Source organism: Wyeomyia smithii, chromosome 3 (genome assembly GCF_029784165.1).
Source record: "Wyeomyia smithii strain HCP4-BCI-WySm-NY-G18 chromosome 3, ASM2978416v1, whole genome shotgun sequence".
Lineage (NCBI taxonomy): Eukaryota > Metazoa > Arthropoda > Insecta > Diptera > Culicidae > Wyeomyia > Wyeomyia smithii.
Window position 1 is genome coordinate 209,305,370 of NC_073696.1, and position 25,540 is coordinate 209,330,909.

A 25,540-nucleotide genomic window follows, 5' to 3' on the forward strand; every position below is an offset into this window, starting at 1 on the left:
TTCATAATGGGACAATTCGACTTGGTATTGATTTCCACTTTTGTTGAACAAACCACTATTTTTACCGGTACATCTGAAAATATACTCAAAAATAGGCCAAAATCCGATGCTAACTTAAAATCGACAAAATTACAGATGGGACTGACTTGCGGTTACCGGTAGTTTGGTAATGTCGTATATTTCTCAAACGTATAAGACGTTCAGGTTCATTGTCAAAAACTGGTGTATTAAATTTCACTCGAACCTTAGGAACGGATAAGTTCCGGGAATCAAAAATTAAACTTTTTTATTCATTTAATGCTCTGAGAATGTCAGAATTATTTTGTGAAATAATATGTATCATGATTCAAGTTTTCTTAGGTCCTGAAACGCTATTCATCCTATTTAGTCTTGTGATTTTTTGAACACAGAACTAGTGGTCTTTAAAATTGTTTTATAGGGCATGAAAAAGTTATAGGAAGATGATCAGAAGCAAAATCAGAATGAGTAATTAAAGTTTACTGATCAATCGGATAATCTTGGTATCATCTTTCAAAGCAACCTTTGTTGGGACGAGGCATTATCAATCCAATGTGGTACCCAGCATACATGGGTCTACGTACCCTTAGAGCAACCACGTCTGATCTTTCACAGCATATTAAATTGAAGCTGTTTAAAACGCTGATACTACCTCATTTCGTCTTTCGAGATGTTGTGCACCTGAGTAGGAGTCAGAGTTAAATGTCAAACATGGAATTTTATTCCACAACAATTCCAGTTGTAAATTTGATATATACTTGAATAGCATCGAGTAGTTCGACAAAGCGGACATTAATTGCAGCATGGATTGTTGTACGTAATCCATCTTTTCAGGAGTGAGACTACCCAAACCAAAACTGGCTGACTTTTCTACAGTAAACACGAAAGGCTTGTTTCTGTTGGAATTTGGAATACTACCTGTGAGCACACTAGCATATGAACAGCCTGATGCTGCGCGAACAGGTATAATTCTCGCGTAACTTTCTAAAAGGGCCTAAGTAACAATGAGAGTTACTGCCAGTGCTAAGCCATTAATCAAAGAGAGTCTCTTAATGTTACTTAGGTCCATTTGAAAAGCTACGCGAGAATAGTTTCCAATGTGTTGTTATTTGAATATAAAATATTACCTGTAGACTGGACACTGTCTAAAGGATTTTTTTTTGACCTAACAGGACAACCAAACAAATTAGATTTGTGTTTACACCCGCAATTTAAACATTTGAAACTATTAGCGATCTCTTTTACGGGACAGATTTCCTCTGTGTGAGAAAAGTCACCGCAAATCATACAATTTGGTGTCATACGGCAGTTACGAGTTCCAAGACCATAGGCTTGGCAATTCCGGCGTCGCGTGAGATTATGGATTTCTCCAAGTCTCTCTAAAGTGAATAAAATGAAACCGCACAATATGTGTGACGGTGTTGATAAATTTAATTCACTTTGGAGCATCATAAATTTTAAAGGCGAATGGAAATTCTTTCCTACGAGAAAGCGTTTTATAATTGCCGAATTTTGAAGTTTTGCGAAATAAAATTCTTTTCGAAATGAAATGAAGATGAATTGTTGGTAAATATGGGTAATCTCTATCGTTTGCATGTTACTTTATTTCAGAATATTTGGCTACTGGTGTGAAATTTTCGTTTAATAAATGCGTCCATTTAGTCTTCTATCTTTAAGACAATTATTTCTTGAATTAGATTCGTTTCAAAAGGTGCTCTAATTTCAATAAAAATTCGCGTAATTAAACTAGAAGAATGACTGATACAAAGTAATAATTAAAGCTCATAACATTCTTCTTTCAATTCATTTGCTTCAAGTGTTAAATAATTTCGACTGAAAAAAGAAAAGTGAAGTACTGTGACCCCCTAATGTAATCACGAAACGGCGAATCGCAGCTCGCAATCCACTTGATCAGGCTTATCCGATACGATCCGACCCGTCATTTATAACAGGCTCAAATCAATCCGAATCACCATAAAAATGACTACTTCCAAAACCCCTGCCGAGTAGTGAAGCATGTTCATGTTCAGTGCTCCGTTCTGGTGAAACTATCGGAAAACACAATGACGGACCCCTTGACAAAAGGTGGTGCTGATGAGTTCGGTTCGGTCCCAGGCCTGAAGTCGCCAGTCTTCGGACCCGGCCTTGCCGCTCTGTGTGCTCGAGAGTTGCGACGACGGCTCCGGCTGAACTCGCAGCACAACTGCGCTGAGGCAGAGGCTGCTGTGTCTCGAGAAGTGGCTCATAAACACATTTCTTTGTGCATGCTTTGATGGTTTTTACCATCATCATCGCCCCTCGTTTTGCCGTCAGTCTATAACAACCGCCGGTTGTTTGCCATCTCTGGCATGGCATATAGGGTAGAATGAAAAAGCGGCAAATTGTTGAGGGAATGAGGCAGGCATTAGCTTGGCTGACTAGCGATGTTTTGCTTGGTGTGCTATTCGGTGCTCCGGTGCACAGCGCTTCGAGTCGGGCCCGAGCCAGGCCCAGTCCGGTCCAGAGTGCTTCACTCGAGCACCGGGACACACAGCCGAGCAAGCAGCACAACTCAGATCGGTTTTCGGTGCTATGCTGTGTGTACACTTTCATCTGCTCGTATAAAACACCGACCGACAACAAGAGGGGGCACATCGACCGTCCGTGCTGCTGCAGTAGAGCGGAATCGAGTCACCAGAGAATCTTCTTCGGTCGTCGCATTTTGCTTAGCACTCTTGCTCGCTCGCTCGCCCCTTGCCATGCCTGTCGGTCATATTTCGTGCTACCAGGCCACAGCGCCCCCTGCCACCACCACAGCCCACCGAGTGCTGATTGTAGATGACGAGGTTAGGCAAGTTTTCAGAATATGCGATAACTCTGGGCGGTTCGGTAATTGTGCACCGTAAAAAAAGGTTTTATTATTTTTGTCGATATTGCGGACACAAAATAAATTTTTGTCGGATGTTGCAGTAGTTTGATTATAACAAGCTCGGGAAATTTGCGTTTAGAGTATAGCATTTAATTGTTAAAAAATGCTTTAATAAATTACGACATGAAAAAGTTTTTTTGTGGTCATATTGTTAGGAATACGAAAAAAGAAACTTTATAATCTCTTCGTGTGGTGTCAAATTCGCCATCCTGCTCCAACAACCGGACTCTGAATCGGCTCCGAGGGGTGTGCAACTGATGTGATGGGTGAGTCCATTTGCTACCAGCCGTTCGCCTGAGCGTGATATTTTCCCGCAGCACATTGCGACGTGGAGGCGACGAGCGAAACGAGAATTTCAACGTCAGTTCGATTTTTCAGAGTATTATAAAATAAATATATGGCGTACATGCCGCGTGTCAAGCGCTCTCTCTGTCTCTCTGGTTGTCCGACGGCTGTGGAAGAGAATATTTAGTTGTGCGGATGGCAAATCCGGCTTTGGTCCCCCGACAAAGGAAGAACTCTCAAAGCGACATGTATATATGCGCATGATAGAACCGGGACAGAAGATGGGAAGGCAAAACAGGAAGCGAGGCACAGAAATTGTGTGTACAATGTCAGGGACTTTGCAGGGGATTTTTAATTTGACAGGGTTTAGATAAAAAATGATCGGATGACAGTAACTTATTTCCAGCAACAGCGGGAAACCCATTTCTGTGTGCATAATTTTCGTAATTAAAAGGATGGCCGGTATCCGGTCCCGGTGGAAAAGGGACATTTTTTTCGCATTGCCGCAGGGGTTGACATTTACTAAGCATCCGGCACCGGAGAGAACGATAGCGAGGACTGGAAACTATATAGTTTTATGATTCATTTATGCTCTGTTGGGGATGGAGAAAAAAGCAGATCACGATAACTGGTGTAAGGGGATAACTACTCTTAATCCGTTGAATGCAATGTATCGGTTGTATTTTCCAATATTTTCAGTTTTTCATAGCCGTTGTTGGGTGAACTCCTGTTAAATGTTTGATTCAAATGTTAGTACATATTTAATCCTTAATTTCTAAAAGTTAACGATAAGTTCTAATTCAATCACAGCATCGGAAATAAATTAACCATAGTACCTACCATATTTAGTACAGGGTACGATTTCTTCGACATTTCAGCAACAAATAATTAATCTGTATATTTCATTTTCCACACACCAGAAAACTGTTATTAAACATCATAGAACAAAAAAACAGTCTATTGGTAATTTCGTATAATTACGTCCGGCAGGCTGACCAAAGCGGGAAGCGAAATCGATCGTTTCCCAATAACAGCCATACTAAATAGATTTATACATAAAATTTTAGCACATGCGAAACGACAGCGACGCTGGCTGGTCCGGCTGTGTTACCGTTCGCGCTCGCTTTCCACAAGGGCCGGGCATGATGATACACAAAAGGCTACCACCGGTGGCCTCCACTGCCATTCACGGCGCTCCATTGTCCCCCGGCGGGTAGATTGATTGTCAGTATTTATGTATTGGAACGGGGAATACCTTTCTGCCTATTTTTCCGTCGGAGGAAGGCAATATCAGGGGCGCTGTTGCGTATTCAATGCGCTTTGGCGTCATTCCATGCAATAATTTGCTGCTCAAGTATTTATTTTATTCGATCACGTAGTGAATGCAATTTTAGCTCAGGTCACCAGGGTTAATGAGTATGAGTAATGGTAAAAGTGTTTTGTTTTTTGTTATTTGAAAGAACTATTTCAGAGCTATAGCTGTTAGTACACAACACAGTTATATCAATTAATCTTTTTTAGATTCTTATGACTTCATGAAAATGCTTTTATGGTTCTAAAATAGAACAAAATAAATATCATTTCATTTTTTAACTCATTTTATCACTACCATAAGATTCTGGTATGAATGTTACAATCTATTCTCTGATACCTAGCATCAGTCGTCAAGTGTTTTTCGTTCCAAATGGTAATTAATTATGTTCCCTCGTCGGTATCTTGTGATAAATCTCTATTTTCCTAACCAACGTCAGCATCGTTTCATCAGTATCATCATCCATCGTCAGCTACCTTCGGGTAGCGTAATTACCAGTGTCAACCTAAAACCACACAGCTCCACAACAGCCTGGGCGGTGGTGGCTTCAACAGTTTCAAGAGTGGATGAATTCCCGCGCAAATAAAACAGACTTGCTGGAGCGTGCGAATCAAAAGTATACCATTTCTTCGGCAGGTACTAGAGGTGACCGTCGTTAACCCGTTGGGCGGTGAAATTTTTTTCTGCAAGAAAAATCGGTAATTGAAAGTTGTTGAATAAACTTGCCCCACTCTGCTCACCTCTCTCAGAGCCGCAACGAATTAGAGAAATCGTTCTCAAAACGAGCAAACATGAAGCGGAAAATATTGCAATAATTGAATGACGTCAATTAATGTTACAACTGCTTTTTATACATACGAACAGTAGTACCATAGAGCGGTTTGGCTATAGGGCCAACTCTCAACCCACTGTGAGGTGAGGAAGTACTCCGCTTGTGCTGCAGTTGGAAGTTGAAATGTGGCTCGGAGTCACGCTTGGCTACGAGACGATCGTTGGTTATAAAAGTGTCGCAATGGATGTTAATGATGGCAAAAATGCTAGCAGGGACAAGCGACGACGAGGAATTGGGCAACTTTTTACAACCCGGATGCACGCTGTAACCGCAGGAAGGATTGATGGTGGACGTTTATCGTCAAGTTTGACTGTCCTTTCCGAGAATATTTTTTTTGTAATTTTTAAAGGTTGCATTACATTTTTGGGTCAACGCTAGTTCTTTACAGTTTGATTCTTTTTGTTTTAAGAAAAATGAGACTTTTCAATTCCACCCATTTTCATGTTCAATTTCGTGTTTATGCGACCCCACAGCTCTCATATAAAACCTCATTATTTTCGCACGTAATTCTGCCAAAACGACAGAGCCTGCACCGTCTAGGAATGGCCGTCGGCTGTTGTTAGCATTTGCATATGTACGCTCGCAACAGGCGAAGCACAACTGAATGATCGAAAGTAAACAACGTTATGGCAGCGACCGTTTGTTGACAGCAATAAAATCCATGAAAGGCAGTATCGCAAAACGCAAATATAGATGGCAAAAATATAAATAGATATTCACCACGCAACAACCTTGCCTCCGTCCGTTCTTCCACCCCACCTGCTGCTGCTGCCACACAGACGTCAATTATACACACCCCAAAATTAATAATGAATAATGAGAAAAATCCTCTACCCTCCTGCTTCGGCCTTGTGACAAGTGCGGCTTTCCCTTCCATTTCTCCAGGTGCCTTTTTTCGTCGCTTGGTGCAACGCTGGTTAGGTGATAAAAATGCCAGCGAAATGTGAAAAATGTGCATTAATGCAAATATTTGCAAATGCAGCATAATTATATTGAAAGTTGAATGAATACGCTCGACATTAATGAAAAATTGAAAAATAAATTATGTTTGCCATAGGATGTACTCTGGTACATATATTTCATCGCCTCGGCGGAAGCTGCCACCCAGTGGAACGGGGAGGAGTCGAAAACGGTTGCCATGGATTTCGATGCTGATTACGATCCACCCATGTGCTGTGGTTCCTGGAGTGCGAATAGCACTTCGTGTAGAAGACCGAGCAAAAATACAAAATTTTCGAACAGATAAAATCGATGCTCAGCTACCGACGTCATAAAAGATTGGTGAAATTGAATTAATAGTTATAAATTTTGTATACCTGTATCATTTTGAAACAAAAGAAACCGGAAAAATTGGGAATGCAGCTTTGGGGCCAGACTAACCAATCGCGAGCTGTCCGTCACGGGCGATTAATCGTTTCAATTCGACAGTAAAATTTCACCACATAAACAGTGCCACGATACTTATCGATTGTTTGTCTTTCTTTCTGCTTTCTCATCTTGCAGGATTCCACGGGCCAAAACAGTAATGACAGCTCGAGCGGCGGTGGAACTGGTGGTGCTTCCGCTGCTCCCGGTACACCTAACTCCCAGGGCATGAGGCCTAGTCCGTCACCGACTGGTTCATCTGGGTCCCGATCTATGTCGCCGGCAGTTGGTAAGTAGTGTTTGGATGCGGGATGACAATGATAGATAGCTGCCGTATATACAGTAGATTCAGTTCATTTCAGTATGGATGTGGTTTCAGTGTCACGGAAATTAACATTTCCAAACATATCGAATGCGACTTCGTGTTAATTTTGTCCTCCTTGTGACATGAACCTCACTCTTGTTCAATACAGCATTAGTTTTATTTTTATTTTGAGCTGATTGAAATTTATTCGACTATATGTGCTTCAGCTAGAACAAAATTGGTGTTGTAGTTGAATAAAAAAATGGATTTATCGATTTCTTTTATATTTCCCCAGTACCCTGATGTTTTTTTTAGTGGTCTGCTATGATAATGTTTTTAAAATTTGTTTTGTTGATTCTATCTGTCATCATTTTTATTCGATTAAATATTCACCGCAAATTTACTGAAAACCCCCTTTTAATTTATCAGTTTTTGTATAAAGAAACACATTTTTTTTACTTGTCAAAAAACATTCGTAGAGAATGCTTTTGCGAGATATACAATAGCAAAGTTTTTATGGTATGAAATAACGGTGCATGAAACAGAAAAGCCTTAAGAGCTTTTGGTATCCCAAATTTCCGTGTCCTTTGTATCGCACCCCGGATTCAACTGGAAATAATGTTTTCGATTAGTTTCAGGATTTACCGAAATTCACATGATTTTTTATGCCGTTTCTAAGCTAAAAATGTGAAAATTGCAATGCAACCCAAGGTTTTTACGCGGACTTCGGAACATATTAATGGTTGCTACTCAGTGGTGGGCACGTGCCACTCAAGATGCACAATGAACCAACTGAAAGCAATAGTGTCAGTAGAGTCATTTTTCCTCACTGTGCATCATTCAATGACCCGATTCAATATAGACATTATACAGCCAGGTGGATTTCGTGCAACACTGGCACAACTCAAAAAATTTTCATTTTGAACTTTTGATGTAGAGTGATACCAAATACGATTAAGTTTTGTCTCACAAAGACTCGTTCCAAAATTCACAATAAATCGAGAGTTATAAGTAGATGTTTTTAACTCATACAAACTGCTCAGAGTATGGACTTGATGGACGCAAATAACTAGGATGAAAATGGGAAGTCTAAAAATTCAAAGTGAAAAAGGTAATTATAAACGCTAATTTCAAACCCGTTTCTCTCGAAACTATGCAATCGAGCTGTGTCAGTGTCACACGAAACCTACAATATGAAAAAAATATTAGAATGTGGTCTTCGCTTTGTTAGAGACCGTGTATACCTCTGCATCCTTCCAAGGACCACGGATGGGAGTTTTTGTTAGTGGGTTGGATTTGTGATCAGAATTCATTTTGTTAAGTAATACAACCATTATTTGGATTACTGTAATAATTTAGAAATGATCACGCACTTATAAATAAAAAGAATTATAAATTCTAAAATACAATTTGAAGTATTAGGATATGTAAAAACTACCAATCAAATTGGAAAATGTTAACGTAGAATATGCAAAAAAATAATAAAAAGAGATTCGAAAAAAATATGGGAAGCGTCCGTTGTGTTGTGCTGATATAAAATAGATTAACTTTCATGAGAGTAATTTACGATATGTCAATAGGGGTTGTTGTGATGCTTTCAGAAAACATGAATAGAAATAATTCGTTTCAAGAACATTGCTTAGACGTGTCGCTCCCTTCTACAACCATTCACCGCATAAAGTTACCCAAACAGATCATCCACACGTTCACACATCTACTTCCGTATCAAAGCCTAAAGCCCGCGGCTACCACAAACGTTATCGGCAAAACCAATCGCAACAAGTAGTTGCGACAATTCACAAGTCGAAGGAAACTAATACAAACCTACACGGCGGATGTAACGTTTGCCAGGAAAATGCCACTAATGTCTATAAACAAACGCAAAAAATATGTGAAGATAAAAAAAAATAACACTGGGAAAAATCCCGATATTGCAATCAACCAAAGACACCAGATGTATTTTAAAAATGTGGGCAACTGCTCGTAAAACCGCAAGAATCTACTTTAAATCTGAAAAATCAATCCGTGGTTTGCAAAAAAAAAAAATCGGTCGCGCAGGCAAAAGGCTGCAAAAATCTGCACAAAATTTTGAAGATTTATACAGAAGGAGAAAAGGTCGGAATGGACGTTCCGTATTTGATTTATAAATTAAAAAAAAAAAACATAAATAAAAAATTGTAAATAAATAAAAATCGTTTAAAAAAATAAAAAAATTCAAGAAGTAGGTTGAATAATAAATTTAATAGACCATTTTTTAAGTTTTAGACTAAAAGAATTATTTTTTTTAATATTTAAAAAATTGAAAAAATAACAAATTGGCTTATAAATATATATAATTCCGATTTTCGGGGGAATGAGTAGAAAATAAAATTCTTCTTATTCATTGCAAAACAACCAAACATTTATTCAAAATAAATGACACTTTATTTTCCGACGAGTTTACTTATTCCAACTATATATTATATTTACTTATTCAAACTATATATTATATTTATTTTTATATTTTCCTTTTTTCGAAAGTATTTGGTAGAAATGGTTAAAACTTTCTGCAAATGAAGTTTTTTTACACAAATTTCGGAATTCAAGCGGCTTTTTTACGCGCTACGTGAAAAAAGACGTTAGTGTATATTGGCCAAGTGCAGCGAGGCTCGGAATAGTAAGCGTAAAAAGGAAGGGGAAAGTTATCTTTGGACGAGTTGTAGCGAATTATTTTCTAGACTCAGCAATTATATATTATGCAACAAATTGTTTTTCAATAGTGAATAAAATTTTTAAATTGAATTAAAAAAAGCAAATTATAACGAAGTTGAAATAATGTCATTTAAGGGGTTATATACCTTTTCAGTTTTTAAAAAGACGAAAAAAATTTTATTGTATTATCTTCAAACACAACATCTTGAGAACATTTTCACAAATTTTCATAAAGATCTGAGCAATAGGAAGAAAGTTAGAGCGATTTGCAGCGCGCCTCGCCACAGCCGCATAAGCTAAACTTGAAACTTTACACCCGATTATCTCGGAATAGTGTTTCCCGAAAAATGACTTTGCCGTGATCCTGATTGCGGGAAAACTACTGAACCGATTTCCTTCATCTTTTTTTTTAAATTTTCGTTATTAAATTCGCCGGTCCTTGAACGATCGCTTTTTGAAATATACAGTTACATTTTGTCGCAAATATTTTTTTAATGCAACTTTTAGCGCTCAAAACGTGCATTTTTTGGGAAAAACGTTCCCATTTGCACTGAAAACAAAATACTCATAAAAGCGATCGTTCAAGGACTCGGCACACTTCTAAACTAATGAAATAATATGAGTTTTTTGATTTCGGTTTACCCGCTGAGTCTCTATCAGGATCACCGCAAGCCTCTGCAAAAAAATAACGTTTCGGGGAAACGGCCATTACTCCAGTAATAATTGGTATATCTCAAAATCAAACGTATTTTTTTGTTGTTGATAAACTGTACTTTCAGAAAAATACCCATTTGATGCAATGAAAATGGTGCTATGCACTTAAAAAAAGATTCAAACTTCCCTCATTTTTCTCGACCAAAAAGGTATATAACCCCTTAAAAGCTAGTCATAAGCAAAATTTTTTTTTACACAATTTCGATATGCAAGACAATTTCTTTTGGATGTGTTGCATACTGCTTTGTAAAAGGAGCCAATAATTATCGGATTCTTAAAAAAATAACACCATTTCGTTTAGGAATACAGTTTGCAGTTTTCGACGTGGGTTTTCAGGGTCTTTTTCAACGCGGGTTTTGGAATTCCCTTGGTTTATCGCACGGATTTCTAGAAAAAATCGGGTTTCACTTGGATTATTTTGAATAGTTTTTGTTTTAATTTGTTTATTCACAGTATGGATTGAATTTAATTTACGGACTTTGAGAAAATCCAGCTTGTTGGATGTTTTTGAGATAATAACAGATCTCGTCATTCCATGCATTTCTAAGACATTTGGTATCAGAGAAAAAATCATGTGCACTATTCCCAAAGTCCATTTGCATTCTTATACAAAAGCATTGGAAGCCCAACGACAGGTTTACAGCCAGGAGAAGAAGATGGAAGCAAGAAAGCGCAAGACGGCGAAGATTGTCAAACGACTTGGAGATAAAAAGGGCAATGATTATGCTGGTTTTGAGGTACGCTACTGGTCTAACAAGCCAGTCGTCGTAGGTTCGAGGCGCGGTTCGTGAGAGACTGTTGGTGTCAGTAGGATCGTAGCGCCAGCCCCGCAATTGTCCTGTACATTAAACAGTTGGCTGCGAAGTCTGGGTAAAATAAACAGAAGGTCAAGTTCCGATACGGGATGTAGCACCAAGGTTTTGCTTTGCTTTGATTGGGCATTACTCCCTGAAGGAACTTGCTGACGTAGACGAACAGCTAAAAGCGAATAATGTGAAATAGTTTTTATAGTTCAAAACTTTTTTTGCAAGGACGTGAATAAACTTGTGAAAAGTTACTGTATCTCTCTTATTTTTAAAAATAAAGAAATATTAAAAACAGCAGGAATATGAAAATGGGTTTTGAGTGGCCACCTTGGTATTTATATAATAATGTAAGCCTAGTTGACACACAAATCGTTATTGTTTTCAAAAGTTTGCTCATGTTTTCAACAATATACAGGTTGTTGGATAAGGTGACAAAATTTTCTGAGCTTCAAAATACAGATACTGAAAATATGGGAACACTAGCGCAGGGTACGGCCATACAAAATTAATATGATAGGATTTTTATCATAAATTATGAGTTTTAATATCAGTGGTAACACGAGAACAGCCGGTTGTAAAAAAATGTGCGAATTTATGTTTTAACAGAATTGTGTACATTTCATACGGTTGCTATTTCAGGATATCGAAACTTAAATCAGGGAATATCAGAGAAAACTAAAAATAATCATGGATTTTTTTAAACGAAACACGATTTTTTTAAATGACTCATAAGCGTTAAAACGGATTTTTTGAGCATAAAAGGGAAAAACCTATCTATCGGGAAAATCAGGGAAACTGAAAAACAATCAAGGAAAATTTTTTAACCGAGACGCGATTCTTTTCTAAACGGCTATGTAGCGCCGAAACCAATTTTTTTAGCGTAAAAGCTTATGCGGTACCTTAACTGTTTGGCTTCATATCTGATCGAACTTTTTTTTACTGGGATTTCAGAGTTATGTTCATCTATGTTGCACCTTTGTGTGCTGAATGCGGAAAAACATCAGGAAAATTAAGGTTACTTTTCAGGGAGAATCAGTGAATTTATTTGTGAAAACTTTTCCGCCACCCTGGATCGAACGCTTTTTTTCACTAGAATTTCCGAGTTGCGTCATTTTCGTTGAACTTTTTTCTGCTGACTGCTGAAAATTAACGAGAAAATAATGTTATATTCCAGAAAATATCATGGAAAATCAGGGAATTCAGTTCTGGAAAAAATTTTCCCGCCCTGTATTTGTTCTTATTAAAAAATGTAGTGAAAACTCAATCTTAGAATCTGCTTAAACGTTCATGATTTTTTAGTGTTTAGTGAATTCTTTTCTCCTGGTTTTTCCTTGCTTTCCTAGCTAGACACCATTTTAATTGATTTTACAATTTTCAGGTTTGATCTGTTTGACAAAAATGTTTTTTTTTTGGAGACTATTATATATAATGATCAGCAGACTTTTACACTGTTGGTACCTACATCTTCTACATGAAGATTTACAGTGCTTTTACCGATTTTGAAATTCAAAATATCGAAATTAAAATAATATTAAAATTCATTTTATTAAATAGGAAACAATCAGCAAAATTTTATTAAAATCGAGAAGATCAAAAGATGAATAATTATTTTAGTCTGGGATATTAGCTAAATATGCTTTACAACTGATGTCGCGGTTGGTGAAAATATTTTGTGCTACATCTAATCATCTGATACTATTGTTGTTCAAAATAAAATCTTAAATGTAAACCTCCAAGCTGTTTTTGAACATGGCAAAGTAAATTCTAACAAGCGCCCGTTTCATTCCATTCCCCGAAGAGCTCACATCACTGCACCTGAGTTGTACTCTCGCTAAACACAACTTGCGTTTCAATGATAACGGTTACCTGTGTGTACGATGATGAGATACCATCATCTCGTGCCGTACCTTTGCATCGCATCAATATTCCAACCACGAGTGGCACTACTAACCTTGAACCACTGGGACCCCAGCAACATCATCCCCCCTTAGAACCCCCTTACCATTCGTTCAGTGGAGTGTAGCGATTGCATTTCAAATGACCGACGGTTCTTCACTTCCCGGAATACTACTGGAACACTGACGGTGGCGGGAACAACGTGTGGCACAGATAACAGATCAAACAATTTTACTGCTCGTGAACGGTACGCGCGCGTGGCGGATGAAAGTGCGTAGCATTCAACTCACCCTCAGCAGTTCCACCTTAGCTAGCCTCTAGCCGGGATGGATTGTCGAAGCGTAGAGATGGACCGGTCGTCGTCCTTGAGCCGGTGAACTTTAGCAGCGGCAATTATCAGTTCGCATCCCAGTCTAGTCGCCGTCTAATATTCGTTCGACAATGGCGCCGTTGCTGTTACTGTTGTTTGTAGGTGTCGGCGCTAACGATGACGATGATGGTGATGCTGTGTGGCCAGCTGATCCTAAACCAGCTACAACGGAGCGCATTTCTAGAGTTCGTGTGTTGGAATATACGAATAACTAATAGTCGCATGTATGTTTAATCAATTCAAATATTTTCACTTTCATTAGCATGCATTGTCGTCGTTGTCGTTGTCGTACGACTAGCGGCTTTATAACGTTTAGATTAGGTTAATGCACAGTAAAAAAATATTTAAAAAAAGTTGCTTGTTTTAAAATCTGTAAAAGTCCGTATCGTTTAGAATCACATAAACAATTCGGGCTCAAGGCACTGACCACTCAAAACACCGGATGGTTTCCATTTTATATTCCAGACTTATTGTCGGACGGTGGACCGGAGTCTAGTACGGTGCATGTTTATTATTTTATCGTTTGCCTGCCCCTGCTTTTGTGCGAGGGGAGGATAGGTCAAGAGATGAGGTTCTATATATTTGCAAGTCCCTGATCGGTTTCTCTGCGTATTTCCAGATTTTCGGGCCGCACGGTCGGCCGGTCGGTCGGTGTCTATCGGGAAACCTTCCCGAGTAGATGCTATGCGTAGGTCCGCATACAGATGCATTTATCGTTGCGGGGTTTCGCTTGGAATGGTAGATCCTTGGATGCTGGTACTGATGCAACACGAGTTGCGTTCTCAATGTGCTCCAAATTTCGCCGGCTGAATTCCGGCAATAAGCGTATGCCGAAACGGGTGAGAAAAAATGCTTCAATAGTGCAACAGAGAGCAGCACGTGGTCGTGGAGGGACTTCCACACCATCATCGGAGAATAAATGGAATGGCGTGGTTTCGAGTCAAAGCCAAAAGCTGGTGGGCGGGGGATAACATCGGATGGGGTGATTTGGGCGAGGGGAAGATGTTGAAAAGCGCGCCAGCAGAAGAAGCTCTCGTTTCCATTCGTGAAATAATGCCACACAACCAGCAACAGGAGCAACAACGCCGTCGTCATCATCATCGTCGTCGTCGTCGTGTTGGCTGGGCACTCTGTCGAGAAGAACACACACAACACTTGGGGAAGGGGTTTTGGATTTTTTATGTTTATTTTATGAATAGCCCTTGCCTCCGCTTTGTCGGTAAACTTTTGTATATGCTTACACTCGCACTCGCCCTCCCATTCTTTACGTGCTGTGTCTCCTCTATTCTGGTTTTCACCAGCTAAAGCCATTGAGCTGTACGTATTTATATATAGGTATGTCTGTGTGTGCTTACACTACAGTTTCCGTGACATTGACCTATATCTATCGCTTTGTTATGTCTGCAACTCGGTTGCGACCTTGACGGTTTCAAATAAGATTACCGATGTGTGATGTTTATTTTCATTTTCCATTACTTTCTCTTTCACAGGTCAGCAGAGTTTACCGATGCCTCCGCGTCCCTCCAGTAGTCACTCCCAAGTTCCAAATCAGCAAGCACCGAATCAACTAGGAAGTAGTAGTAGTAGTAATCTAGGCCACGGTAATCAATCGCAGTCGCAACAGCCGCCGGATCATTCGCGTGTTGCATCACCGAATCGTCCACCATCAGTAGGTGGTCCACAGCAAGGTCCGCCCGGACCACCACCTTCGCAAGCAAGCATGGCAGCTCAAGGATATCAAACTCAACCTCCCCATCCGCCGCATATGCACGGTGGCTACAAGATGGGACCCAGTCCCGGTGGTCCAGGTGCAGGAATGCCCGGACCACAGCAAATGTCACCATATCCACCACATAATCCTCAATCGCAACAGTATTCACCACATTCGCAAGGAAGTTATTCACCCCGGCCTCAGTACCCGGGTGGTTACGGTCCATCACCCCCCGGAGGCCAACCAGGACAACCGCCACCTCCTGTTCCACCTCCAAGCAGTGTGACCAGCGGTCCTGGTGGCTATTCTGGTCATCGCATGCCAAACCATGTGGGTGGTCCTCCACCACATTCGCAATATCCTCCGCACCAACCATATCAGCAAGGTTGGGGACCTCCAGGTCCTGGACCACAGGTTCCCGGAGGTCACATTAACAACCATCAGCAGCAGCCGGGGAAGGGAATGCCACCCACCGGTGTGCCACCATCACCACAGCAACCGAATCAAGCACAGTCTCAACAGGGACCACCTACCGGAGGTCCGCCCCAGAGCGGATCCCCACGGCCTCTAAACTATCTTAAGCAGCATCTACAACATAAAGGCGGCTATGGCGGTGCACCCAGTCCAACACCGCCTCAAGGATACGGCAATGGTCCCGGTATGCATCCCCCGATGGGTCCACCTCACCACATGGGCCCACCGATGGGACCTACTAGCATGGGACCACCATCGGGAACTCCTCCCAACCAGCAAGGGCTACCACCACAATCCCAGTCGCAGGCCGGACCCAACAGTCATTCGGATGGATCGTTACCACCACAACCGCCCCATCCGGAATCGGGTCCGATCGGTGCCTTGGACAACGGTGTCAGCTCGTCCGGGCCTGGCGGTGGTATGCCACATCCAGTTACCTCACTCGTTACAACGGGACCTGATGGCGCTACCCTCGATGAAGCCAGTCAGCAGAGTACCTTATCCAATACCTCAGTAGGTTAGTATTGAGAATTTCGCTTATTTACCTCGCTGCTCGCCAGTTACAAACTTTTAAATTTCACTTTTCCTATTCACCCTCCACACAGCTTCCGGTGAAGATCCGCAGTGCTCGACGCCGAAATCGCGGAAAGGCGAACTCTACAACCAAAGTCACCTGACTAGCACGCCAACAACCGCGTCCCCCGGACCGCACAACCAGCATGAAGACTTCGAGATGAACTCGCCCACATCCTGGCCTCGGACGCCAGCTAGTCCAGTGAGTATAGTAATGGCCAGCGCAATACCGCAACGTACAGTCAACGCAGCAACGGTTTCGGCTGGCAGACGTGTGCCGCCACCACCACCGCCTTCGCCATTGCCATCGTCGTCGTGCCATTACCAACGTCACCCCATTGCTGCTGCGACGCCGCTGATGCCATCGCCGTCCGCGGCTTCGGCGTCGGCAGCGGCAGCAGCAGCCCTAGTCGCTGCGTACTGGTATTCCTACTCCTCCTATACCACGCCGTCCTCGTCCGTGCCGCTGTCGTCACACGTCGATCCTCGCCAGGCGACGCTGCTGATGACGCGCCGGCCGCCGTCGGTAGCCAGTCGTAGAAATGTAGATACAATCTCTTCTCACTCTCTAGTTATTCCGTTTGTGTCCGTCCAACGGATTGTGCTATGATTTATTTCCATCCTCCCCCACCGGCATCAATTGGTCCAATTAGGCAGCATGTCCCATAACCCTTCCCACTGTTCCCCACAAAATTGCTGCAGCTGACTTTTGTTTCCCAATTAGACTGACAAACCGCCACCAACAGCAAAAAACGAACCGAAAACAAAACAAAAAAAATCGATCCAGTTATTGTGATTAATTTTGTCAAGGTTTTTTTATCGCTCCAAAACAAACTGCTTCTCGTTACATAATTCGGGATTCAACTAAGCTCTCGCTTCTGTTTCTGTTCGTTCTTTCTTCTACAGGTATTTAACAGCCACGTCCCTCCCACGGAGACCCCCTTTAGATCGACTAAGGTTAATATAGTTCGTATCTTTGCATTCATTTTTTTCTTAGTAGTAGTTAATTGCACATTCTCTGTTTTTTTCCTGGGTTTCCTTACGGTTGGCGGTAATTGCATGCATCTACCTTTTTTTCGCCAGTAAGAAGCAAAACAAAAACTGATATATAGGAACGTTTGATTTTTAGCTTTCTGTTTGTGTGATTTTGTTTCTGTTTTAAGATGTTGTTCATGAAAAGACTTCAAGCGGTAAAATTAGGTTAGGTCGGGTACAGATGAAAACAAGTTGTATTGAGTTGACCAGTTTTATAGATTATCTTTTATTGTTAGCTTCTGAATCAAATGAACACAAAAGCTAGAAATCACGCGCCCATTTATAAGCTGAGTGAAGTTATAGCTTAAAAACGGTCTAGTGGTTAGTAAATAAAAGCTCAACTTCAAATTTTTTTCTCAAATATTACGTTTGAGTACTAATTGTCATAAAAGCTTACCCGCTCCTAGAAGAACTTTTAGGCAAAATAATTATCAAGTATGGTTGTGTAAGAGTTTTTTTTTATTTAACACACAGTTTTAACTTATCCTACTTATAGTTGACCAGTAACAAGAGTTGAAATGTACTCAACTCGATTTGAATCGGCAATACGAACAATGATATAAGTGCATGTAGGTCAGGATCATATGATTGATGAATTTCAGATATTTTGAATGTTAGGCCAAATTCGAGTTTGATTCATACCAAAAGATTTTTTCAGCGATCAAGTATTTTTGTACCTTACTAACGCTATTCTCTTTCGATCTATACATACCAGCTTGCCTTACGTGCATTTCCGTTTGGTTGTTCCATGGTATCACGAAATTCTAAACCGTTTTTTCCTTCACACCGTTACAGAAATCCGACAGTCTGAACAAGTTGTATGACATGGACGATAAACCGGAACGGCGGCCCTGGCTGGACAAACTGCTGGCCTTCATGGAGGAGCGACGAACACCGATCACGGCCTGTCCGACGATCTCGAAGACACCCCTGGATCTGTACAAGCTGTACACTTTAGTGCAGGAGCGCGGCGGTTTTCTTGAGGTGTGTAAGGTGAGTTTGCTTAACTAAACTAACACAACTAACAAAGGAACCATTCCGGTGGTGGTGAGTTTGCATGTTGCTTTTTTGTGGTGGGGCTATACCGATCGCCAGTAGGATCGGAAAGCATGATGGGATCTGCTATGCGTACAACTAGAATTTCTCTTTTTACTTCCCTAATCACTGAAGGTTACCAAAAGTAAAACATGGAAGGACATTGCTGGCTTACTCGGCATCGGCGCCAGTAGCAGTGCGGCGTACACGCTGCGAAAACACTATACCAAGAATCTGCTTCCGTTTGAGTGCAAGTTCGATCGGGGCGGTATCGACCCGGGCCCGATCATTGCCCAGGTCGAGGCCGGTTCCAAGAAGAAATCGAACAAAACCGCATCGGTTCCTTCTCCCGGTAGGTCAAACGCGACGCGTGTTAAGCGAACGTTCGCTAACACTCTACCGAATGTTTTTTCCAGGATCGTCCAATTCACAAGACTCCTTCCCTGCACCGGGAAGCAGCAGCGCCTCGATGGATGGCTACGGTACCTATCCGGGTGGAGGCTATCCACCCGGTGCAACAGCGGACTACCAGAACCAACAGCAACAGTCCGGTCAACCGCAGCAACCGCCGACGCAACCTCCGCAACCGCAGGCGCAGCCGAATCTACAACGACCACCATCGCAACAAAGCGGCACCCAGTCTCCTCATCCAGGTGAGCAAGAGTCCCTTCAATTCATCCCTATTTCCCATTCCATGCCATATTTTCAGCTTGTGTACGTTATTTTTCGAAAATTGAAGCCATTTATTAATGAATATACATTGATATATTAAGTTATTAGAGTAGTTAGTTTGCATGAGTAACCTAACCTTACTAACACCCAGATTTAGAATCATAATTGCCAACGTCGAAAGCATTTCGTTCTGCGTTGCTGTAAAACTTTCCATTATATTTCTGCAAGAGTCTGAAAACATATTTTGAATTAATGACGCGTTCAAACAAGCTATAAAATTGTGTCAAATCGGTCATCGATATGCTTACGGCGTTTTCTATTGCGTATGATTCTTAACTGGGTTTTCGATTAGTTAGAATGGTTATTTTTTGTGATGTTCTCTTCACAGAAATTCATCATTCTTTCTAAATCGGTCACTTTCAAACCGTAACAATGCATGCTGTTCGGCAAGATTGTGGTTTTTCGACAGTAGTATCTTTTTAAATGTTTCCAGAGAACATCCACTACTAAGAAAAACTGCAATCTAAGGTGACTTTACGTTAAGTTTTGTTTTCAGATGTACAGACTAAAGTCTAAAGGCGGGAGAATACGGTAACAAACATTACCGTGGCATTTTGTGTCTAAGGAAATATTGCCGAGAATCTATTGCAGGGTTAGTTAAGACGTCTGTCTTTGGTAGTGGTTAGAATATGAATAATTGTATTTCTGACATGTAATAATAATTGCTAAAACTCAAGGCTTGCTTCAGCTTCAACACTCCTCCTCAAGCCGCAGAGAGTCCCATCAACTTGCAACTTTCTTCAAACTTTATTCGTTGCAGTGGTTTGGTGAGACCATCCGCAATTTGCTCCTCTGTGCTAATGTACGTCAGGTTTACCCCACCACGGCGAAGAGCGTCTTTTATGAAATGGTGGCGTATGTCAATGTGCTTCGTGCGCGGGTTATAACCACCATTTTTCGCGATCGCAATGCAGCTTTGGTTGTCGCATCGGATCTCAATCGGTTCATCGTTGTTTTTATTGAAAAGTGCTGACAGACCACGCCACCAAGATGCCTCCTGCACGGCAGCCGAAACGGACATGTATTCGGCTTCACACGTTAAGAGCGCCACTGTTGAATGCTTCTTGCACATCCACGAGATTGCACCGCCCTGTGCCATGAAGATGTTGCCACTTGTGGACTTCCTTTCATCTGGATCCGCTCCCCAGTCAGCATCGCAATAACCGACCACGCTAGTATCTGCATCCTTTCTATAGATCAGCTTCATACCGGAAGTTCCACGTAGGTAACGCAGAACATGCTTTACTGCGTTCCAATGTTTGGTTTCGGGATTGTTGTTGAACCGGCTAAGAGTGTTCACCGCAAATAGAATATCCGGTCGAGTGCTCTGCGCCAAATACATGAGACACCCGACTGCTTCCTGATACGGAACGTTTTTCATAGCAGTGGATTCATTGTCATCTTTCGGTCTCGCATCTTTTGTAAGCTTCTCACTGCTGTTCATCGGCACCTTTACTGGTTTGCATCGTTCCATGTTGAACCGTTTCAGAATCGACTCTGTGTAGGCTTCCTGATCCAATCTGATGAAATCATTGGCTCTTTTGATTCGGATTCCAAGGCAGTGTTGCACTTGTCCCAGATCCTTCATCCGGAAGCAGCTAGAGAGATGTTGCTTTAGTTTGTACTTCCATGCTGGATCGTTGCAGAAGATCATCACATCGTCGACGTATATTGCAACAATCATCATTTTGCCTCCTTTGTTACCAATATATACACATGGATCGTACTTTGTTGGTTTCAGGCCAAAACGTTGAAGAGCCGCATCGAGTTTTTGGTTCCAAACTCGGCTTGACTGCTTCAAGCCGTACAATGCCTTGTTCAGCTTGCACACCATCGTTTTTTGATTATCGTCCTTGAAACATGGAGGCTGCTCTATGTAAATCTCTTCATCGAGATCGCCTTGTAAAAAAGCCGTCACTGCATCCATCTGGTCAATCACAAGGTCGTGTTTGATTGCCAGGGCGAAAAGGTACCGCAGCGAACTATACCGAACGACGGGAGCGTACGTCTCATCGTAGTCTACCCCCTTTCGCTGGGAGTAACCTTTGATGACCAAACGTGCCTTGTGCCGTTGAACATTGCCTTCAGCATCTCGCTTCGTCTTGTAGACCCATTTGCACTTGATTGCCTTCCTTCGTTTCGGTAGCAAAGTGATTATCCAAGTTTTGTTGTCCACCAAGGCGTCAAATTCTTCCCGCATAGCACGCTTCCAGGCATCACTATCGTCGCAGGCTAGCGCTTCCTGATGTGAGACTGGATCGTTGCCGAATTCGCCATTTATGCCCGATATCACTGCCACGAAACCATCGTTGATGCCTTCATCATCGGAAAAACCAGCGAATTCGCTCGAGTCCGAGCTCGAATCTTTATCAGGGGTTGACTGTGGAAGTGAGATACCAGGGAGGCCAGTGCTATCAACATGAATGTTATTGTACTTGCCTACAAGAACGTGCTCCCGTTCGCTGCGCTTCGACACCTTTGACCTAGGTGATTGTGAAAATTGTCGCGAAGGGAGCACAAGATCAGTCAAGGTACTTGAACTGGTTCGCTACCGTCTTCTAAATCACCTTCATCATATTCGTCTTCTGATTCCGATTCGCAGGGTATTGCAGTCGAAAGTGTCGGCTCAAGCACGGTTTCAACCGGATCTTCGATGTCCAGTCTAACATATGATGGCTTGACACGCCGCGCTTCGGGGCACGCTGCTTCGGATGGAACGCCTTCGTTCAGGAAAACGACTTCACGGCTCTTGATTGTAGTCTTCTTTTTTAGATCGTACAGACGATAGCCTTTGGTTTCTTAATCGAATCCCATCAGTATACACTCGTGGGATCTGGGGTCCCACTTACGCCGCTTTTGCTTTGGGACCTGGACCATGGCTTTAGTCCCAAAAACTCGAACATGTGAAAGATTGGGCTTTCTTCCACTCCATGCTTCCTCGGGGGTCAGGTCGTAACCACACGTAGGCGATCGGTTCATCAAATAAACGGCTGTGGACACAGCCTCTGCCCAAAATCCTTTCGATAGGTCGCTTTCGAACAAGAGACACTTCGCTTTTTCTACGATTGTTCGATTTGCGCGCTCTGACAAACCGTTTTGCTCGGGTGTGTAATCGTTGGTCTTCTCGTGTCGGATACCTTCCTTCTGTAAGTAATCTTGAAAACCTTTGTTTAGGTATTCCTTACCGTTGTCAGTCCGAATCACTTTGAGCTTCTTTCCGCTTTGGCGCTCCGCCATGGCGTGGAAGTTTTTGAATACTGCTAACACTTCCGCTTCTGGTTTGGTTTTTAGGAAGTACACGAAGATGCTTCTGGTCTTATCATCGATAAATGTGATGTAAAAACGGTTACCACCGATCGAGTTCATTTCCATCGGTCCACTAATATCTGAATGAACCAGCTGTAGTACCTCGGACACACGAAATCCACCTTTTGGGAACGGCAGCTTCGATTGCTTACCCATCGGACAAACACGACAGTCCGTAGCATTAGTTTCATCATTCAGTTAAATTCCAGTCACCAAGCCACCAACAAGTTTCTTTAAATTTCTGATACCAAGATGGCCCATCCGTTGGTGCCAGAGATCAAGACTTCCAGCAATGGTGCACGACAAAACCTGTTTGCTATCCACCGCTTGGTCTAGCTTGAATTGATTGTTGAGCACCGCCCTGTGCCATGAAGAGTTGAGTGGCTCCCTGTTGCCACCAGCTCGTCGTTGAGATTGAAAACCTTGCAGCCATTGTTGTTGAACATCACGGAATATCCCTTCTGCACAATTTTGCTAATTGACAGAAGATTCGCAGTCAACCCAGGAATAAGCTGCACGTCACTTACCACAACGCCGTCCTGAAGATTCCTGCACAATGGTTTAAGATTTGCCATTCCGCAGGCAACGATATCCATCGTGCCACCATTAGCCGCGACAACTTTGCCGTGCGCTTGTTCGAGATTTGTTAGGAGCTCTCTTATTTTTTTTTTAAAGGTGGCGGGGAAATCTGCAAACAGACACCTGAGAAGAGAACTCAGGGTGTGGGGATGAGACTAGGGGAGAGATGCTGGGGTAGTTACACTCGCCCAGGCACCTACTGATCCCTGTCCCGACCCACTAAAACCCCTCCAGTCTCCAGCCCTGGTCTTCCCGGAACGACGGTTAAGTATTACGTCGGGGAGTGGCTTTTGTGCGTGATGCACCCTCTTTACTCTTATAACCTCCTAGCTAACTACCTGGAGACTGGTAATTAGCTACCACTGGCGTGTTGGTGGTTGACCCGCCACACACGTTGCAGCTCCAGGACTATCTGAGAGGCGGCCGCACAGACCGCGTTCCAGATGTCCGGGTCGTCGCACATCCTCCGGACTAGATTGTCCGGAGTAGTGCCAGGCCCGCTCACAGCCATCATGTTGCTCCTCGCTCTTATGAAACGGGGGCATACGAAGAAGACATGCTCAGCAGCAGGGTTGATATTTGTTGACACTCTTGAGTGAAAGTGAAAAAAAGCATCCATAAACGTTATTTTTTTTACATTCCTTTCAGAGTTTTTCCTTCCCGCTTTTTGCATGGAAGTGAAATGTCAAAACACCTCATTATATTTCATGCGATGGAAGAAAGACAACAAAATCAGTTTATCAGTTAACGAAGATTGTTAAGGCGTCAGTGAAATTGTCAGTGAAAAAGTGTTTCGGTGAGGTTCATTTTGGTTGAGTGGACTGTTTGTTTTTCTTTTTCGCTTTGAAGTGAAGATCATTTGGTTGGATTTGTCGTCAAATTTTATTCCGTAACCGTGAACGATGCGCGCGATCTATTTCATCTGAGTATAACAGCACGTTACTAGGACGAAAATCTAGTGTATCTGAAAGAGTGCTGTGATCATTGGAAGTGAAAATTGAAAATGATCGGCTGTAATTTTCGAAGAATTTTGCTGGGGAAAATGACTTTTATCAGCACTGCTCAGCAGTCTCCTCCTCCTCCACGCACTCGGGACACATGGGGGACACCGCGTGTCCGAACCTGTGCAGATATTGCCTGAAACAACCATGGCCTGACAGGATTTGTGTCAGGTGGAAGTTCACTTCACCATGTCGTCTCCCGACCCAGCCGGATATCCCCGGTATGAGCCGGTGCGTCCATCTGCCTTTTGTGGAGTTGGGCCATTCCCGCTGCCAGCGGAGCATCGAGAATGACCTTCTGGTACCTCGTATGCCCCTTGTGTCACGTTGGTCGAAACACTCTCTGTCCTCGTTGATGGCGTTGCTGATAGGCATCATGCCGGACAATACACAGATTGCATCGTATGACACCGTACGATACGCACTCGCAACTCTCAGGCACATGAGCCTGTAGGTACTTTCCAGTTTACCACGGTAACTGTTAGTACCTAGCGCTCTGGACCACACTGGCCCACCATACCTAAGTATGGACGAAACCACGCTGGCAAGAAGTCTTCGCTTGCTGCCATAAACCGCTGAGCTATTGGACATTATACGAGATAGTGCTGCAATAGCCGATGAGGCCCCTTTTACAGGCATAGTCGACGTGACTCCCAAACGTGAGCTTGTCGTCCACCATAAACCCCAAGAGCTTCAGGGATCGCTTCGAGGTGATGGTGCAGTCTCCGACTCTGACCACCGCCTCTTGCTCCGATTTACGGTTGTTCACAACCGTGACCTCCGTCTTATGATGCGCGAGCGCATCCAGTCCTCGACCTTGCGTATACAGTGTGCGGCCGTCAACTCGACCTCCTCGATAGACTCGCCGTAAACCTCCAGCGCTATGTCGTCTGCAAAGCCGACGATCACAACCCCTACAGGGAACTTGAGCTTCAACACTCCGTCATACATGACATTCCACAACACCGGGCCCAGGATAGAACCTTGCGGAACTCCTGCGGTAATTCGGACGCACTTCTGACCCTCCTCCGTGTCGTAAACAAGTACTCGATTCTGGAAATAATTTTCCAGAATCTTGTACAGCGACACCGGTACATGGATGCTCCTGAGCGCGAGCGCTATGGAGTCCCAACTGGCACTATTGAACGCATTCTTCACGTCGAGCGTGACGATTGCGCAGTAGCGTATTCCCCTTCTCTTGCGCTGGATTGCTACCTCCGCCGTCTTGATGACGGAAGAGATTGCGTCCAGCGTGGACCTGCCCTTCCGGAAGCCGAACTGGTTACTTGCCAGACCGTGTACACCCTCCGTGTACCTCCCCAGTCTGTTGAGGATGATCCTCTCAAGCACCTTGCCCGCGGTGTCCAGCAGGCAGATAGGCCTATATGCCGATGGGTCCCCTGGCGGTTTCCCAGCCTTCGGCAATAAGACCAGTCTCTGCCGCTTCCACCTGTCCGGAAAGAGACAGTCATCCAGGCACCTCTGCATGACTGCCCTGAACAGCCCGGGGGCCGTTTTTATCGCCAGCCTGATCGCCAGGTTAGGGATACCATCCGGTCCCGGTGCCTTGCTTACCTTTAGGGATTTGGCGAT

At 42.9% G+C, this 25,540-nt stretch overlaps 1 protein-coding gene across 6 annotated transcripts in view; it reads left to right on the forward strand.

Moving 5' to 3' along the window:
- The window catches only part of LOC129730702 (trithorax group protein osa), a 356,997-nt gene that overhangs the window by 312,635 nt on the left and 18,822 nt on the right, over positions 1–25,540 (forward strand). For 2 of the 6 annotated variants that reach the window (XM_055690240.1, XM_055690236.1), the window contains exons 5-11: positions 6,859–7,009; positions 14,992–16,203; positions 16,292–16,461; positions 17,166–17,225; positions 18,090–18,287; positions 18,465–18,681; positions 18,746–18,982. In XM_055690240.1, coding sequence (XP_055546215.1) covers positions 6,859–7,009; positions 14,992–16,203; positions 16,292–16,461; positions 17,166–17,225; positions 18,090–18,287; positions 18,465–18,681; positions 18,746–18,982 — 2,245 coding nt within the window. The remainder of the gene's footprint in view (positions 1–6,858; positions 7,010–14,991; positions 16,204–16,291; positions 16,462–17,165; positions 17,226–18,089; positions 18,288–18,464; positions 18,682–18,745; positions 18,983–25,540) is intronic. The other 4 variants (XM_055690241.1, XM_055690238.1, XM_055690237.1 and 1 more) reach the window with 3 other exon arrangements.